Source organism: Manihot esculenta, chromosome 3 (genome assembly GCF_001659605.2).
Source record: "Manihot esculenta cultivar AM560-2 chromosome 3, M.esculenta_v8, whole genome shotgun sequence".
NCBI lineage: Eukaryota > Viridiplantae > Streptophyta > Magnoliopsida > Malpighiales > Euphorbiaceae > Manihot > Manihot esculenta.
Window position 1 is genome coordinate 3,308,893 of NC_035163.2, and position 19,395 is coordinate 3,328,287.

The 19,395-nt window shown below is 36.3% G+C and overlaps 2 protein-coding genes and 1 long non-coding RNA gene across 3 annotated transcripts; 1 reads left to right on the plus strand and 2 right to left on the minus strand.

Moving 5' to 3' along the window:
- Positions 1 to 2,535: 2,535 nt before the first annotated feature.
- Positions 2,536 to 6,866, plus strand: LOC110612414 (protein PLASTID MOVEMENT IMPAIRED 1-RELATED 1). The gene is made up of 3 exons (XM_021753195.2): positions 2,536 to 2,772; positions 3,047 to 5,328; positions 5,432 to 6,866. The coding sequence occupies exons 2-3, from the start codon at positions 3,050 to 3,052 to the stop codon at positions 6,501 to 6,503; spliced, it is 3,351 nt and encodes a 1,116-aa protein (XP_021608887.1). The 5' UTR covers positions 2,536 to 2,772; positions 3,047 to 3,049; the 3' UTR covers positions 6,504 to 6,866.
- A 284-nt stretch (positions 6,867 to 7,150) lies between these two features.
- On the minus strand, positions 7,151 to 9,092 carry LOC122723338. Its single transcript, XR_006350280.1, has 2 exons — positions 8,079 to 9,092; positions 7,151 to 7,703 (listed from the first exon to the last, which is right to left on the minus strand). It is a non-coding gene; the product is annotated as an uncharacterized LOC122723338 (long non-coding RNA).
- Positions 9,093 to 12,745: 3,653 nt separating this feature from the next.
- LOC110610259 (alpha/beta hydrolase domain-containing protein WAV2) lies at positions 12,746 to 18,268 on the minus strand. Its single transcript, XM_021750099.2, has 8 exons — positions 17,863 to 18,268; positions 16,994 to 17,029; positions 16,770 to 16,848; positions 16,607 to 16,661; positions 16,393 to 16,509; positions 14,683 to 14,847; positions 13,867 to 14,110; positions 12,746 to 13,131 (listed from the first exon to the last, which is right to left on the minus strand). The coding sequence occupies exons 1-8, from the start codon at positions 18,098 to 18,100 to the stop codon at positions 13,115 to 13,117; spliced, it is 951 nt and encodes a 316-aa protein (XP_021605791.1). The 5' UTR covers positions 18,101 to 18,268; the 3' UTR covers positions 12,746 to 13,114.
- Between the last annotated feature and the right edge of the window lie 1,127 nt (positions 18,269 to 19,395).

Genomic DNA, 19,395 nt, shown 5'->3' on the forward strand with positions numbered 1-19,395 from the left:
CTAAACCAGAAATCAACTTCAATCTATTTATAAATTATTTACCTAATCGAATATTTATAGTGATGGAAAATGAAACTCCACTATTTTAACGTGAATAACAATTCATTTTGGGTAAGATAAATAAATTATTTATAAACACAAACAATAACAAGTTTACAGGTGAAATCAGATTTTAAAAACACAGCAAATAAGACAAACCACATAGTAAATATAAAGCTCGCAGCTAACCCAACTCCACTGCCATGCCCAATTTTCCAACTTTCCAGTCATTCAATCCAAAATCTAAGAAAAAAATCATCCAATTTAAAGCTCATATTATAATTCCTCTCATCGGTTAAAGAAGCCATTTTCATGGCTTAGATTGCTTCCACCTCTTATCACTGTAATTCTGTAAATGTTTTTAAAAGCCATTATTGTTATAGTTTTGCGTTGCTTCTTGGTCCGATTCTTCATGCAACCTTTCATTTATATATTATATAAGATTAATCAAAGAGTGGGATTCAAAGAGAAAGTTGGGGGCGGTGACGTGATGGGACGGAATTGGCCAAAATAACTTATTTTGGATGGTTGTAAAATTTAGAAATATAAATATTTAATTTTAAAAATATTATTTATTAATTATGTTAAAATTTAAATATTAAAATATAATTTATTATTTATATATATATAATTTCTCTTCTAGTACATTCCAGCATCATCTCTAACAATTATCATTTCCATTTTTTATTATTTTTTTAATTATGCATTTTAAATTACGTTTTTCATTTTTTACGTGTCTACAACTTTTCTTTGCTTAAAAAATTTTAAGCACCTGGCATAGCAAGTGAATCCCTGGTGGCAGGCGCTATCCTGGATTTCCAGTTTTGCATGCCCCACCAATTGCATAATATTTTAAGTGAAATTTGAAATTTCAAACTCTCAAATGATGACGTGTACGAGTATTCAAATTGAATGATTATATTAGAGCTAATCATGCCATGATTGTGTGGTTAGCAATTTTTTTAATTATAATAATTAATTTATATGTGACAGTAAAAAATGAAATAATATTATAATTATGGAAAAATAGAATATACATTAAATCACAATACTTAATTTAAAAATGTCTTAAACCTAAAAAAAATCCTAAAATTGAGGAATGCATTGTTGTAAGAATAATGATAATTCATAAATTAAATAAAAGATGATGAAATTGATGCTTTTGTAATGAAAAATACTAAAAATTAAGGAATGTATGTATAAAGTGAATTTTGCAAAAGGCAAAAATCACAATTTTTCAAATAATTAAAATCCTAAAGCCATGGACGTGTGTTTACAGCAAGCAAAGTATTTGTTTTGAAGAGAGAGAGAGAAAGCAAGTGGGGCAGCTAAGTCTTGTACGTTTCTCAACGCTCCCAAGTGCGAACACGAGACAGACGTATCTTATTTTAGCTTTTTTTATCTTTCATCCACAATATTTTGGTATATTACTCACTGTCCACACTATTTTTGAATTATTCCACCCTCACCACGAAAACATTGGAATATTGAAAAAAGCTGACCTTTGAAAATTAATTTAGCCTCCCATTCTCAGCTCTATACCATATTAGCGAATTCAGATTAAAACCGATTCGAATTAAATAAATTAAAAGTTATAATAAATAAAAAAAATATATTAAATTAAATTAATTTAATTAATTTTTTTAATTTAAATAGAAAGAATAATTTAATTAATTAGGATACATTAATCATTCAATTTTTGTTTAAATTGTTTTTCTTATTAATTTTTCTCATGTTTTTATTGTATCATTTATTTTTGAATTAAATTGAGAAAGAAAAGAAAGAAAGAAAATAAAAGAAAATAAAATAAAAGCAATTACAAAAACAAAAAAAAGACATTAATAATATGATTAATTAGGACATAATGGAGTAATTAACAAGGCAAAGTATAAAAATAATTATTTTTCCACACGCTTAAATCACGCTAACCTTTGTATAAAAAAATTATTATATAATTTTTAAAATTTAGCAAAATTTACAATTTAATTCTTATTATTTTGATAATAAATAATTTAGTCTCTCATTTTAATGATAAAAAAAATTTAATTCTAAAATTTTATTTCGTTAACAAAATAACTTATCTATTAAAATTATCTTGCTAAATTATAATAATTTAATTTTAAATTTCACTTTTTATATCAGTTTAGTCTTTTTAATCTACAAAATTTATAATAGTTTAAATTTTATAATTTTAAAATTTATAATAATTTAATCTTTTTAATTATATTTATTAACAATTAACTAATAATAAATTCAACACAAAAATGATGTTATTAATAAAATAAAAATTCAGAATAAATTGTCTAATATTAAAAAAAATTTGTAGATTTTACTAAACTCTAGAAAGTATATTGTAAATCATTCATAAAACTATTAGGTACAAAAAGATAATTTCCAAAAGACATGGGCAAAAATGCCAAATACCATTTAAAGCGCTTAGTGTTGCTTCTTGCTTGGTAGTTGGCTTGAAACTTGGAATCAAAGGAGGCAACGGCAATTCTGAGAGAGAGAGAGAGAGAGAGAGAGAAAGAGAGAGAGAGAGCGAGAAGAGGAGAAACACTGGCAGAGCAGACGCTGTTCGTACACCGTGGCTCTCTTCCTCTAAGATGCTATTCTCCCATCTTGCTCTGTGTTCTTCCTAATACTTCTTTGGGTCTCTCTGTTACATCGAAGATTTTTGAATTTGAGATTGAGAGACGCTGTCCTTAATGTTTTAGGGTTCGCTTGGAAAAGGTAAGTTCTTCTGGGCTTTACGTGATAAATGTATTATTCAGTTTTTTGCATTCTTACATTTGAATTATTGGGTATTTTTCGGTTTTATTTAGTTGTGTTGGGTTTTCTGTAAATGTTGAAGATTGCTTTTGAATCTGAAGGCCTGAGATTTTGTTTATCATGTGAAGTTATGGATGTTATGTTTTTATAATAGTAGGTTTTGATTGTCTATCTGATTTTTGTTTTTTAAACTCTTATTTTCCCCTCTTATTTTTAAATTTTGAATTTATGGAAGGTGATGATGTCCAAAGCCGCGGTTAGAAAAAAGACTGTAGAGAATTCAGGTGATGTGAAGTTGTTAAACGAGATAGAAAACATAAGCAAAGCCCTATACTTGGAGAAAAACCCTTCCAGGGCTTCAATTTCTGCGCCTGGTAATCGATCAAAACCAACTAGAAAATCCCAGTTACTTGATCCTAAATCCAAGATAAAGCGTGGAAATGAAGATTCATCACAAAAGGATAAAAAGTCCTTTTGGAATTGGAAACCATTAAAAGCCCTTTCAAATGTTAGGAACCGTAAGTTCAATTGTTGCTTCTCTCTCCTAGTCCACTCCATTGAAGGGTTTCCCTTAAGTTTTGAAAATATTAGCGTTTGTGTCCACTGGAAGAGACGGGACGGGGAGCTGGTTACACGTCCTGTGAAGGTATTTGAGGGTATAGCTGAGTTTGAGGAGAAGTTGACACTTACATGCTTGGTCTATGGGAGTAGGAGTGGACCTCACCACTCAGCAAAGTATGAGGCGAAACATTTCTTGCTTTATGCATCTGTGATTGGCGTCCCGGAACTTGATTTGGGGAAGCATAGGGTTGATCTCACAAGGCTGCTTCCTCTCACATTGGAGGAATTGGAGGAGGAAAAGAGCTCGGGAAAGTGGACTACAAGTTTTAAGCTGTCAGGTGAAGCAAAGGGTGCCATGATGAATGTTAGTTTTGGGTATACTGTGGTTGGGGATGGTCAAATTCCACTTGGAAATAACCAGAATTTTCCAGACTCCATTAATTTGAACCAGAATAATGCAAGAGCAGTGAAACCCATTCCTAAATTTGGTCAAGGTGATGGGAAGAGCACAATTCGTCACGCCGGAAGTCTTCCTGGTGCTTTGAAACACCAGCGACATGCCTCATCTGGATCTGTAAAAGATATAAAAGAGCTTCACGAGGTCTTGCCAACATCAAAGTCGGAACTTGCCTGTCAGGTACTTATGCTGTACCAGAAAGTCAATGAAGAAAAGTTGGATTCTTCATTTAATTATAAGCCCGAGCTTGATGTGTTCACGGAAAGTCTTGACCCCATGAAGTCAAAGTTATGCATCGAGCCTAAATCCAGCCAAGACAATGCTGAAAAGGAGTGTGAAGATGGTGAACCTTCTGTGATTGAGCAGGGAGTGGAATTGTCTAAAGGGGAAGGGGCGAAACCAGTGGAAGTTGCTGTTAAGGCTGATAATGTTTCTTTACTAGAAGACAAAATTGATGATAGTTTTCATTCAAGTTCTGAAGAGGGTGGTAGGCTTCATCCCCATGATGCAGGAAATGACAGCATCAAAGATGAGCTCATGGTGCATGATTGCAGTTTTAAGGAGGATGAGATATGCTCAAAAGAGTCTGTGATGAAAGAATTAGAATCTGCCTTGAGTAATGTGGCAAATTTGGAAATTGAAGCATTTGAGTCTCCTGAAGAAAAAGAAAATTACATGGAAATCAAGAAAGATTATGAATCAAATACGGATGGGCCATCACTTAGTTTAGATGATGTTACTGAGTCTGTGGCAAATGAATTTCTTGATATGCTGGGGATTGAGCTTGGTCCATTAGGCTTAAGTTCAGAGAGTGAACCTGAGTCTCCAAGGGAACGCTTACTAAGACAGTTTGAGAAGGATGCTCTAGCTGGAGGTTATTCCATGTTTGATTTTGGTTTTGACATTGAGGACCAAACAGAATGTGAGCTCAACACATCAATTGTGTCTGATTGGGGAAATTTGTCTGAGAATTTTGATCTGTCATCAGTTATCCAGGATCCTGAGGAGCAGCAGATGGGATCTCAGGCAGAGAGTGGCAAGACAAGGGCAAAAATGTTGGAAGACTTGGAGACAGAAGCTTTAATGCATGAATGGGGCTTGAATGATGAGGCTTTTCAGTATTCTCCATCTAAGAACTCTGGTGGCTTCGGGAGTCCCATTGATATGCCCCCTGAAGAGCCATTTGAATTGCCACCTCTTGGAGAAGGATTGGGTTCATTTATGCAGACAAATAATGGTGGATTTCTGCGATCTATGAATCCGTCACTTTTCAGAAATGCCAAAAGCGGTGGGAGCTTGATCATGCAAGTTTCTAGTCCTGTTGTGGTACCTGCAGAAATGGGTTCTGGTGTAATGGATGTACTGCAGCAATTGGCTGCTGTTGGGATTGAAAAGCTCTCGATGCAAGCAAATAAGTTAATGCCTTTGGAAGATATCACTGGAAAAACAATGCAACAAGTAGCATGGGAAGCTGCAGCTTGTCTAGAGGGACCTGAGAGGTTTGTGTCTGAAAATAACTTGCTTTCTGAATTGTAGTATGAATTATTCTTTAATTCTCCTTGTAAAATTTGTTTGTATTGTATTGTTTGTTCCTTTGCATAGACTAAATTCATTGCAGCATGAACTGAAGAAAGAGGAACCTGGTGAGCCCAAGAATGTGAAGGGGAGATCATCTACACTTAGATCTAACAGGCTGAAGTCGAGCAAAGTAGGGAATGAGATGGGCACAGAATATGTGTCTCTAGAAGATCTTGCTCCCTTGGCTATGGATAAGATTGAGGCACTTGCGTTTGAGGGATTAAGAGTACAATCAGGCTTGTCAGACGAGGATGGACCCTCAAGTATCAGTGCACAGTCTATTGGTGAGATTTCAGGCTTCCAAGGAAAGGGCATCAATTTCAGTGGATCCCTTGGTTTGGAGGGAGCTGCTGGTTTACAATTGTTGGACATTAAGGACAGTGGTGATGATATTGATGGATTAATGGGTCTATCACTGACTCTTGATGAATGGATGCGGCTGGACTCTGGTGATGTTGGTGATGAAGCTCAAATAAGCGAGCGGACTTCCAAGGTACTTGCTGCCCATCATGCCAGCTCCTTGGACATGATTCGTGGAGGTTCTAAAGGAGAAAGAAGGCATAGCAAAGGATCAGGTAGAAAGTGTGGTTTACTGGGGAATAACTTCACTGTTGCTTTGATGGTGCAGCTTCGTGATCCTTTAAGAAACTATGAGCCAGTTGGCACACCAATGCTTGCTCTCATTCAAGTAGAGAGAGTGTTTGTTCCACCAAAACCAAAAATATATTGTAAGGTTTCAGAAGTAAGAAATGACAATGAGGACGATGATGATGATGAGTCAGAGATAGTGATGAAGGCAAAGTTGGGGGAGAAAACATCTGAAGAGGAAGAAATTCCACAGTTCTGCATCAATGAAGTACATGTTGCTGGTCTCAAGACTGAGCCCGGCAAGAAGAAGCTTTGGGGTACCACAGCTCAGCAACAATCCGGTTCTCGTTGGCTGCTTGCTAATGGAATGGGGAAGAGCAATAATCAAACATTTATGAAGTCAAAGACCATTTCTAACAAACCTGCAACTCTTTCGACAACAAATGCGAAGCGTGGCGATAAGATATGGAGCATCTCGTCTCGTTTATTTGGTACTGGTGCGAAGTAGGAATTGATGGCATTTGATCCACATAAACTGAATCCAAATGTAATCCCTAATGAAATTGACCTTGCATTCGGGTATGTTTGAAGCGACTTTCTCAACCATGTTACTGGAAAATGGTAGGAATCTCATTCTTCTTTTTCACAGAACTCGGGAAAATTATTTAGAATGCGAACCAACTGGTTATGGGGTTGCAAAGCGCGTTGCGGAGCGAATGCGGGCAGCACGCAGGATGATTCTTGAGTCCCTATGATGTTTATAAATTGTGGTGGAGTTCTTGTATATGGACTTCTGAAACATCCCGCTTATCTTTGTTGGTGTTATACCAAGTAAATTAAATTGAAGAGACTTGCGATGATTTTATTCCCATTTTCTAAAATTTTCATGTCTGTAATCATGCACATGCACTGTAATTTGTCCAGGGGTCAATTCTGGGAATAGCACAGTTGCTGTGTATTCTCCTCCAGGAATAATAAACTAGAACAGATGGAACTTGTGTGTTTTGTGTTCCATGATCTCGTGGCTTTTCTGCTTCGCCTCACGTAATACATGAATTTAAGAGATGGAAAATTCCTTGTCTGCCAATAGATGAGTGGCAAGCGTCAAGTATGAATGGATGTGTAACAAGCAGATCTCTAAATTTGGCTGTACAATTGGAGCATCTTTAACCGGAAACTTCATTAGTTAGAGAGTTAAAGCTTGCATGACAAATAACATGGGATTCAGACATTGGCCTAGAGCTGAGCGTGGGGTGACGTCTTCTTTATCTTTGCCTCTCTTGGACTCAACTTGTCCTCTCGAGCCTCAGAAGAACCTGCTGTGTCAGTAACTGCTTAAGTTGTTGCTTTGTAATGACCGCTTTGATCCTCTTTCACACCGCCAGCTGTTTGAGCAGTAGAAATCATTGCAGCAGAGTTTAAAATGGGCAGAACACGGTAGACTTGCCCCAACTTCAGCTCACAATCTGGTGGGAGATGCTCTGTTCCTTCCATCGATGGTTCTCACATCTAATGGCTGGTCAGAAGAGGGAGATCGGAGAAAGAGAAGTTTGAGGACGCTAAAACTTTCAAGGCTGACTCCGGCCAACCAACAACCAAATGGATTAGACCTCGGGATCTTCATTCCCGTCCCGCCAGCTTCGTTTTGACACCAAGCAAATTGGACGACTAAGGTGCTCATAAATGGCGGATGGTAAATTATTTCAATCTGCAACGATCAAAGCGATAGGAGAGACAGTTAGCAGAAAAAAAAAAACAAAGGTGCTAGAAGAGATAAAATTATAGAGTTTCTTTTTAATGTTGACGCATCTTTATAACTGATTGACTGACTTGTTGTAATAGAGATTTTAGATTTATTCGTTTGAGAATTTTTTTAAAAAAAATTAATAAACAGCTGAATAAGATCTATTCCGAACATTCATAATCAATAAAGCCAAAATTTCTTTCTTTATCTTTTCTCTCTCTAATTCTTTTAATTCTCTCTCTTTTCTTCCCTCAAATGTCCTTCTCTTTCCACTAAATTTTCATAACCACCAGATCTGTTAGGTTAACACCTAACAATTGATATCAGAGCAAGAACAACCTCCGATGAAAAGATTCTTTTGTAGAATTGAAGGATGACAAGATTGCAGATAGTGAATGCCGAAGCTGTGAAACTGATGCAGGTTGAGGAGCAAGTACAAGATCTGTACCAAAGTTTCCATAGGAATTCTAAGAAATGAGGCTGTGTATTCGAGAAGAGATAGCAAAAAACATAACTGATATCAAGACCTCTATTCTAGATGAATTAAAGGCCTTACTAATCCAGTTGATAAGAAGTAAAAGGAAAGATGTCGAAGGAGACAGGGTTAGTATTGAGAGCCGAGGAATCTTACTTATCCTTAAGGATTAGATGGCAGAAACTCAGAAAGATCAAGGCAGTAACACTCATCCAGGACCTGCGGTCAGTGGTACCAAACACTGAATCTAGAGGTAATCATCTTTCTAAAATTAAGTTAATTACTTCTGAAGGAACCGAGCTTAGAGCATAGATTAGAAAGTGCATAAACTATTTCGAGGTGTATAAGGTGTCGGAAGATCAAAGAGTGGGGATTGCTAGCCTTTTTTTGATAGATAGGATAGACGCTTGGTATCATAATTGGAAGAAGAACGATAGAGCTAATGTGTGGGAGGAATTTGAAAAAAACCCTGTTTGCGAGGTTTGGGAAACTTGAGCTGGAAGATGTGGTAGATGAGTTCATGCAGGTCAGACAAGATGGTAGTATTGGAATGTACCAAGACAAATTTGAAGAACTAAAGGTGAGAATGAAAACATTAATGCCGAATCTTGGAGAATCTTACTTTCTGTTTGTGTTTATTGGGGGAATCAAGAATGAGATCAGGCCAATGGTGAGGATGTTAAAGCCTAATTTGTTGTTATAAACATGTGAGCATGCTAAGCTTCAAGAACAGCTGGTGGAGAGTAGTAAAAAAATTAAGCCCTTCAGTAAAAGCTTTCAAACCAATGTACCACCTCACAGAATCAGTACCTATAATCAGAATTTCATTCCTTTCAATCGAAATTCTCTACCTAACCAAAGCTTCTCTTATCCACCCAAACCTCCAAATCTGAACACTTCTCAATCATGGAAGTCCAACTCCATATATCCCAACAAACTTATAAATACACAATCACCCATCAGTATTGGTTCAGTTAACCAAGACCTCACCTAGCAGTCCACTCAAACCTCACAATCAAACAAGAAAACTCAAAAACCTTACTATAGGTGTGGGAAGAGGTACTTTCCTAGGCATGTATGTAGAAACAAGACAGCCATGGTGGTCCAGATGGATGAAGCAACGAAGGAAATAGTGGGAGAAATAGAACAGGAAGGAGCCTCAGAGCAGCTGGAGGACAATACAGAAGAAGTTACAATGCTCTACAAGAGAGTCAAAAGGCTGATACTATTAAAGTGTTTGGTGAATACAAAAATAGGCAATTAGTCATTCTCATTGATAGTGGGACCACCAATAGTTTTTTTGGATCGAAGGGCAGCTGAGGAACTGAAATTGCCTTTATTAACTGCTGCATATGTAACAGTGGCAGATAGGAGAAAAATTCATAGCTCAGGGATCTGTACTGTCTTTGAATGGAAAATTCAACATTCTGCATTCCAATTTAACCTTAGAGTGTTGGATTTTGGAAGCTATGATATAATTCTCAAGGTGGATTGGATGAAGAGTTTTAACCCTGTTCTCTTTGACTTTGAAGCTGGTCAGATTTCATTCCAGAGAAATAGCAAAATTGTGACACTTAAAGGGCTGACGGAGATACAACCTACGGCTTTACTGTTGCCTTGTGAGACTCTTTCTCAGCTAATACATAAACGAGGAAATGACTTCATCAGCCCCCTTTTTCGCATTCAGTTGTAGGATCAAGACTCAGCTCTTTGTAGTTTAGGGAATACTAAGTGGGTACTAGCAAGGGATTCCTATTTTTCATCTCAATTGCAGTCATTACAGCAGAAATATTTGAAGCACCTAAGGGCTTGCCACCCTTTAGGACACATAATCACACCATTTCATTGCAGCCAGGGAGGTTATGGTTTCTGTCTCAGTTCTAGCACTTTCTGATTTCAACCAATCCTTTGTGGTGAAAACGGATGTAAGCAATAAAGGGATGGGAGTGGTGCTGCAGCAAAATGGACACCCGATAGCTTTCATTTCCAAAGCCTTTGGCCCGAGGACTCAATCTCTGTCAGATTATGAGAAAGAGTTGCTTACCATTACCTTTGTTGTGACAAAATGGCGACACGATCTTGATCAAGGAGTATTCTTCATCAAAACTGACCATGAAAGTATCAAGTTTTTATTGGAACAGAGGTTTCACACTTAATTACAGTAGAAAGGCATCTCAAAACTGTTGGGATTGCCTACAGAATATTGTACATAAAGGGCATAGATAATAAAGCGGTTGATGCCTAGTCAGTTGTCAAGGAGGCCTACTTCTCTCGATCACCAGCTATATAGCTTGGCTATTACCACTAAACCGACTTGGTTGCTCTCAGCCCTCAATAGTTATGAGGAAGACCCTAAGGCTGCTAAACTCATTCCTCAATTATCCATTAATGTTACTACTGCTAGTCCCTTTCAGTTGAAGCAAAGTCTATTGTATTATAAGGATCGAATCTTTATGGGAAACGCTACTGATTTAAGGGAGAAATTCATTTTCTTATACCACAGTTTGGCATTGGGAGGTCATTCAGGGGTTAATTCTACGTATCACAGGCTGAAGCAGCACTTTACTGGCCTACTATGCAGACAGATGTCCTGAGTTGGTTTAGGAAATATGACCAATGTGCTCGATGCAAAGGGGAGCGTTGCAACACACTAGGCCTCTTTCAGCCTCTGCACTTACCCTCACAAGCTTAGTAACATCTCACATTGGATTTCATTGAACAATTACCGAAGTCAAACAGCAAAGACACCATTTTAGTAGTTGTATGTCGATTTACTAAGCATGCTCATTTTATTGCCTTGTCTCACCTATTTACTGCTGCTTCTGTTGCCAAACTGTTTGTGGATAACATTTACAAGCTATATAGGGCACCCAATTCCATAGTCTCAGACAGAGATAAGCTTTTTACAAGTCTATTTTGGAAATAATTTTTCAAGATCTTGGGCACCACTTTCTGTATTAACACTGCATACCATCCCAAACGGATGGACAGACAGAAAGATTAAACTAGTGTTTGGAAGGGCACTTGAGGTGCATGACTCATGACAGATCTATCTCCTGGGCTAAATGGCTTTCTCTTGCAAAATGGTGGTATAACTCTACATACTACAACTCCATTAGGATAACTCCATTTGAGGCTCTTTACGGGTATTATCCCCATATGCTGCCAGCAATTCCTTCTGAGGGTACTTCAGTAGGATCGATGGAGGATTTTTTAAACAAAAGCAGCTGATGGCTAACATTCTGAAGGGCAATATAGAAGTTGCAAAGAATAGAATAAAATAGTAGGCTGACAAGAAGAAGACCGAGAGGGAATTTCAAGTGGGAGACTGGGTTTATCTAAAGTTTCAACCATATAGGCAGAGCTCAGTTGCTGTGAGGAAAGCTCTCAAAATTTCAGCTAAGTATTTGGTTCTTTCAAAGTACTATCTAGAGTAAGACTTGTTACTTATAAATTAGAACCGCATATGTCATCCACAGTGCATCCAGTCTTCTATGTCTTCTTATTGAAAAAGAGAATTGGAGATGAAGTAGTACCCTTGTGACAATTGCCAGTATTCACTAAAGATGAAGTGGTGATAGCTCCCCAGCAAGTCCTTCAAGCTAGAGTGATACTTTGAAATGGGCGATCGGTACCTCAAGTGTTAGTTCAATGTGTACCTTTCTCCGAAAGAAGCCACCTGAGAGGAAGTGTTAGTTCAATGTGCACCTTTCTCCGAAAGAAGCCACCTGAGAGGATCGATCCTTCATCATCTCACAATTTCTAGACTTTACATATTTCTTGGAACAAGAATGTGCTCAAAGAAGGGGTATTGTTATATATTAGAGGACTAGATATAGGAATAAGTAATAAGCTGAGTTGGCACTTATGTATAAACATATGAATAAAGCCTATTCATAGCATTCATAATTAATAAAGTCAAAATTTCTCTCTATCTTTTCTCTCTCTAATTCTTCTAATTCTCTCTTTTCTTCTCAAACGCTCTTTCCTTTCTATTAAATTTCTCTAATTCTTCTAATTCTCTCTCTTTTCTTTTCTCAAACGCTCTTTCCTTTCTATTAAATTTTTGTAACTGCCAAATTTGTTACAAAATCTCAGCCACAAAAGAGAGAAAGGAAGCACAGGAATTAATAGAGATATCAATTTATTTCATAATTTATATTAATAATTATTCCCTTCCTCCCATCATTTTTATTCAAATATACTTTTTTTTTATTAAATTTTTAATTATATTCATTTTAAATATATTAAATTTTTAAATTTTATTAAATACTAAAAAATATTTTGATAACAAAAAAAGTATTATTAAGGTTGCCAAGTCTCAAATATAAGTCCCAATTGAAGTCGATTGTTAAAAAAAAAAAAATTCCAATTGAAGCCCATTGTTCAAAGAAAAAAATTAAAAGAAAGAAAGCAGCATTTGTCTGTTTAAGAAAAAGTGGCCAGTACTTCTAGTGGTGAAAAACTACCCAAGGTCACTAGTGGGATTATAATATGCACACCACCCAATACAGAAAATTAATCAGTTGGGTGAACTTTAAAACGATCTAATTGTGTACTATGATACAAACAGTCCATTACATCAAATTCTATGTTTCAAATATCAGATATTTCTCATTCGTAAAATGAGAACGGTGTCAGAATTGACTAACTAACAAAGATGTATGTCAAAAAGTTGTACACAGTATACCGAAGGCATTCACAGTTTTCTGGCATCTGCTGAAGCTTCTAAACCAACTAAGTCTTCAGAGTAAACCAGGATGTGCAGGACGGTCTCAGCCAGCAGCAATTCCTCACTCAGATTTTTTAATCGCTGCAGCTTCCTTCAAAAATAAAAGGCATAATACTTGATACTGTGGTGAGCCATTCTATAACATCTCAAAATTTTACATGCAAGAAATCACCTCCCCTGCATATCTGGAATCAGAAATATAAGGGAGCCATCATTAACCAAGGGAATAAGCAATATAAGCTGCGCTGCCTACAATTTAAGCACAAGGGAATGAGAATTCCAAGATTAAATATTACACCCAGAAAACAATAAACTTAACCTTGAGCCCTCGCTCAACAATGTCACAATGACTGCCCATAAGACACATTTTGTATCCATGTTTTTTAGGATTTTGGTTGTCTACTAGTTTTTTAAAAAAAAAATTATATTATTGGAACTTGCATGTTTTTGAGAGAAAAATGGATCGTCATCATAAAAAGTGGTTTTCACTTGTGTTCCTCAACTCTTTTTTCCCAGATATAGAACTTTTAATATCGCAAAACCACCCAAAAAAATGGGATATCAAACAAGCCCACATTGTGTCTTAAACCAAAACCAGCTGTTTTTTTACCTATTTGATTTTATGCCTTTTGGTAAAAAAATATGCTTTAGGGAAAACCTTTTCCACAATGTGGCTGTTTGCACACCATAGAACCTAAAGTGTACGTTTTCTGATTTGAGTCCCACAACAGCAGCATTCCAAATCACCAAAAATAGTTTGTCTTCTCATTTTAACTGTTACACAGTAATACAGTAAAGAGGAGAGGACTTCTACGAGGTTTGGCAGCGCAGTTTGATCTTAATGGGTTTGTCGGCCAAATGCTTAACAAGGTTACCATGTTAGGTACATTATCATCAAGTTTTCAGAAGCTAAAGGTTACCTTGCTCTGTGTGGTATGACTCATTTTCCTTCTCCTCTGGAACATATTTTTCAAGAAACTGCTGAATAGTCCTCCAATAATGATCACCACCAGCCAGCCAGGTGTCCATGTGCATGCCAGTAGGAAATTCCACAAAGATGCATTCCTTATTATGAGCAGCTGCCTTAGCATACAACATTTCCATATGGGAAGGGGGTACCATTTCATCTTGCAATCCAGAGAGGAAAAGGATTGGCTGCTTAACCTGCAGTTGAAAAGGACAATTTCATGAGTTATGCACAGAAAGAACAATAAGAGGAGAAGAGGAAGGGGGGCCGGGGATTGTTGGAGAGAGGAAGCATCACCTAATTTTATTTTCATTTCCAGATATCATACAATGCAAGTTGGGAAATAGCTATTACAGCATCAGAAACCTGACTTGCATTAACATTTTCTTGTGTTAAGTTTTAATTCAACCAGAGAGATATAGAGGATAACTATGGCCTTTTTGGGTTCAAATGGCCTACTTCCTAGGACGCGAACTTACTAGAAATTAACTAACCGGGTCAGGGGAAGTAATAGAGGAGGTGAAAGCTTTGACATCCCAAGAAGTCAAGAAAAATGGCCTACTAAAGAGGTAAAATAGCATTTCCCGGGAACTTAAAGTTCCTGAATTGTGTTATCTCAAACCAAATAAGGCTTATATATATATATATATATGCATGGTGCGGGTAACTGCAAATGCATGGTATAGCTTTGAATCACTAAGATGCGCTATTGCAACAAATTTAAGAGGGTCGAGAATGGACGATGAGAGCTTCCAACATCCAGCCTCACCTGGTTTATGACATCAATAGTGCTCCATGGAGAACGTATGAGGAAATTAAGAATTTTAGGACCTTTTGAATAAGTACTTCCAATAAACCACTTTAAGAAAGGCAGTAGTATTCCAGCCATGTCCAGAATAGAAGTAAAAGTATTTTCCAGAATCAGACCAGCAACCTGCCACGAATAGACAAGTTAAAAGATGAATGCAAAAAACTCTCATAGCTGTCAGATAACTTGATGAGCTATAAAATAGAAACAAATAAAATCCTATAAACCAATAATGAAGGCAACTGGAATGAGAATAAGATTGCAATAAAATGCAAGAACTTAAATCAATTGGAAAGTTCAAGCATAGAACTTATCAAAATAAGAAGCTTTCAGAGAGGGATAGCAAAAGAGATCAAGGCGCCCGACAGAAACATGATACCAAGTGAATGCACAAATAGTATATTTACAATGCTTCCCTTCTTTTTTATAGAGCAAATCAATAAGAGGAAACTGTAAAATACCATAAAAGATCAGGTTTAGCATATGCCCAGCTAGAAATAAATGCAAAATGACAAGCAAACACCACAAATGAATGAAAGGAAGCTCAAAAGGAACTATAAGTCACGAACATTACACACATTTGCTTGTAGAAAGAGCCATAAAATTGATATATCCAAAACAATGAAATTAAGAAAATATGAGATAATATAGGCACTATTGCAAAATTACAATGGTTACCAAGAATTCCCCAAACAGTCTGGTACTAGAAACCTTAAGTTCTGTTTCTCAATTTACTTGCTAATTGGCCCTTAAATTATGCATGAAATTCAAGACAGCCCTCAGGCCCTTTAACTTCTATTTTTGCTCATTTTAGCCCTACTTTAATGGACTCCATTAATTTTCCATTAGCTAGACCATGTGGAGCCCGCAAAAAATATTCTCCAAGGAAAAAAAAAACTCAAGCCCATATTGGTTTTTCCTTTAAAGAAAATCTGCCCAGAATATATCTGCAAAAATATGTTCTTCAGAAATCTGGGCAGTAGATTTTCTTTGGATGAATAACAAATATGGGATTTTTTTTCCTAAGATAATATTTTAATATTTTTGTGGGTTCCACATACTCTAGTTAACGGAAATGTGTGGGGCTAAATTGAGCTAAAATAGAAGCAGAAGGACCAAATTGAATTTCCAGTTTTAGTGCAGAGTTCAAGGGGTTAATTTGATACTTTGGCCAATTCGCAATCTTAGTAAAAAAATAAAACTAAAACGAAACATTACCACAATGTATCCAATAATTTACTATCCTCTGATAACCCTCAACTAAGAAAGAAAATGCTTACTGTCTTTCAATGCCCATTAAACAGCTAAATAGACTGTTACTAGATTCGATGGTCTGTAGAGTCAATTTCTCAAGTTCAAAGGTCACCTCACTCACAAACCATAGAAACACTCCACTTCCTTTTCTCTCATGCCCTTACAGTGTATCAAACACAAGGCAACTGAAAAAGGAATGTTGTAGGAAAATCCATAACTCCCTCAGAAAAAATGGTAGTGATTTGGAAGACTCACTAATAGAGATAGAAGGGTTTGTTTGACAAGCAGGACAACTTGTTCAAGTATTATGGGAGAAGTACATATGAGATGGACAGAATCTTGGAGGGGAAAAAGAAGTGGTATACTTATTTTGCAACAAAGGAATGTAAACTAAGGGCAACATAAGTACAATAGTACCTTATCAGAGTTGTTTTTGACCAACAAAGCCCCAACTGCACCTCCAAGTGACCTCCCAAATACAACTATTCTAGATGTGTCAATGTCAGTCCTTTGAGAAAGATGATCCAGTGCAGCCTACCAGAGAAAGAAGGCATACCACAGGCCAATTCAGATAGCTAGAATCCAAACAGCAGTTATTGAAGTCAGAGAAAGATATAAAAGAAACTCAGACCTGAGCATCCTTTGTGATTCCATGTTGCGAAGGGTATCCGTCACTTGCTCCATAACTGTTTAGAACACAAAAGGAATGGAGTATTTGTTTTCACTCATGCATGGATGCGTATCCAGAATATATAAAAAATGAGAACTTTGACGCACAATTAGCAAATGCATACCCTCGGTATGAAAGCATGAAAACATTGCACTGCAACCTCTGTATCATGATGCGAACCATTTCAAGACGGTGAGCAATATCTGCAGGATGCTAGTTAAGGCTGATAGGAGAGAGTTTGGAGACATATATATATAATAGAAACAACCAATTGGCTATTGAAGGACTACATAACAAACATAGCAAACTGGTGATTAACCCATATAATAAAAACGATGATAAGGATGCTTCCTGCATTCTCCTGGAAAAACAAGATGGTTGGACCTGCAATAGCAACGGAATTACTAGCCTAGCTTTGAGAAAAAGGAATTAAAAGAAATAACAAATTGAAGGATGAGATTCATAAAATCAAATTTTTAGAAGAAAAACTAACTAAAAGTGCACCTTTCTGCATCAATTTATGGGGGAAAAGAACTTGTGCAATGTTTAGTACACCATATTGTAATGTAACACTACCAACTTTTCCATTGAAATTTAATAGAAAATTTGATTGCATAAACGAAGCATTAAATCATATGCATAAATCAGATTAGTTTACTTCCTCCAAAGACTTTGCATCAGAAACATGTGCTCATGTGTGAGCAAACATCTATCATAAAGAGTTGTGAAATGCCAACATGATGATCACAAACATTCAGCGCACAAATTAACCAGGGATCACATTACATCACATCTAATTCTCGTTTTTCTCATCTTCGAACGAACTTCTAGCGAAAAAGAAGCCTTAAAGAGCTGCATTTTCCATTTGCATTTGGATTAATCGTGCGAATGACCAAATTAAGCTAAGACAGCATTTGATTGCAGGAAAACCCAAATTAAACAAGTGATCAAATTTTTTTTCTAAATTCTTTCTTTCGCTAATTGATTCCAGTAGATTTAAGCTCCATGTGTTCCAAGCCAAACAGTAAAGTTACCATCACAAATTTTTTTTTTTAAAAAAAAAAAAAGAAATTCTAATTCCATTTCCACTTCTCCCAAACAGAGCTTTCACCTTCAGTACTAAGAATTAGTCTGAAACAAACCCTAGCTCAGTAAAAACAGAACCAATCACAGCGAATTGGATGAAGATATTCACAATTAAATAAAGAAATGCAAACCTCGGCATTCAGGAAAGAGCTTAATGAACCAAGCGTGGAGGCGAACGCCGTCAGAGGATCTGAGCCAAACGTCCTCATAAATGAGCCGGAGACGGGCAGGAGTTATAGAATATGACTTAGTGAGACCAGGCAAGACAGGGACGTAAACTAACTTCTCTTGGAAAGCCACGAGCAGCGCCATCCCCGCCACCACTATGCCGCCCACTCCGTACAGCAAGGCATTGACGTACGACACCATATTGTGGGAAGGATTGTCGTTTAGATCCTCTTTGTTTGTGTTCTTGTGATTTGATTTGATTTGATGCTTTAGCAAATATACATAGCGAAGCAGTAATATCTGCCGCTGTTGGTGATGCCTTTGAGCTGAGACAGAGTCTCTCTCTTTTGAGTCTTTTTTAGTTTTCTCAGCTGCGACGTGGTAACTTTTATTGGAAAACGGAAAACCAATGGGAAGAATGTGGGGTCCATCGTTAAGAAAGGTAGGGTGGAGTCTCGTCTATTCTTGCTTTTCTGCTAGATCTATCTAGCTCTGTTAAAATTATTACTCCATCACATAATTTTTATATTTTTTTATTATTATCTTAAAATTATTATTTATTTTTTATTTTATATTATAATAATATATAAATTAATTATTTTATTTTATTTTTAAATTTTTTAAAAATATTTTTTAATATTTAATAAAATTTAATATATTTAAGAAAATATAATTAAAAAATTAATAAAAAATTGTTTTTTTAATATATAAAAAAAATAAAGAGGACAAAAAAATTATATAATAGTTTAAATTTTTTAAAGGAAATTTTTTTTATTTTTAAATTATAATATAATTAATTTTTTATTTTTTTATTTTTAAAACTCAACACTTAAATTCTTAAAATTTAATTCCATCTAAATTCAAAATTTTCCCATATAAAACTTCCAGTAAATCAAAGTCTAATTAAAGAAAATGGATTAAAATATAATTTTAAAAATACTCTTATTTTTCTTTTTCTCTTCTACTCTTTCCCTTCTCCTTATCCTTTTTCCTTTTCCCCTCAAGTTGAACTCTCTCTTCTCTTCTCCCATAGTCGTCGCTGGCTCGTCATTGCCACGGCGAAAGAAAAGCCCTTGTTATTGCTACCACCAAAGGAACAACCCTCCTCATTATCAAGAAGAAACACCCCTCGTCATCTCTATTACCTTCATTATAGCCACGAAGAATTTCTCATCGTCATCGCCGTTCTCGTCATTATCGCTCGAAAAAACACTCATCATCCTCTTGTTGCCTTAGTCGAAGCCATGAAGCTTCGTCGTCTTGTTGCCCTCGTCGAAGTTGGGAATCCTCATCGTTGCCGCTAACTAGTAGAAGGCAATGGGAACAACAATCCGAACGAGAGGCGCAGCTAGTAGCAAGGGACAGGAATAGCAAGCAATGGATATAATGATGGATAGCATACGATGGAGGGATGAATGAGCACTCAGAAAGGTATTACTAAGCAATAATGGAACGAAATACCTGTGAGTTTGACGGAATTAAATTATAAAGATTAA

Bases quoted from the DNA above. Each gene is read 5' to 3' on its own strand.
- LOC110612414 (XM_021753195.2), top strand. From the start codon at position 3,050: ATGATGTCCAAAGCCGCGGTTAGAAAAAAGACTGTAGAGAATTCAGGT. The intron at 5,329-5,431 runs GTTTGTGTCTGA...TCCTTTGCATAG, and splicing joins TGTCTAGAGGGACCTGAGAG to ACTAAATTCATTGCAGCATG.
- LOC110610259 (XM_021750099.2), bottom strand. From the start codon at position 18,100: ATGGTGTCGTACGTCAATGCCTTGCTGTACGGAGTGGGCGGCATAGTG. The intron at 17,030-17,862 runs GTTTGCATTTCT...TTGCTATTGCAG, and splicing joins GCTCTTTCCTGAATGCCGAG to GTCCAACCATCTTGTTTTTC. The intron at 16,849-16,993 runs GCATCCTTATCA...AGCATCCTGCAG, and splicing joins TTTCCAGGAGAATGCAGGAA to ATATTGCTCACCGTCTTGAA.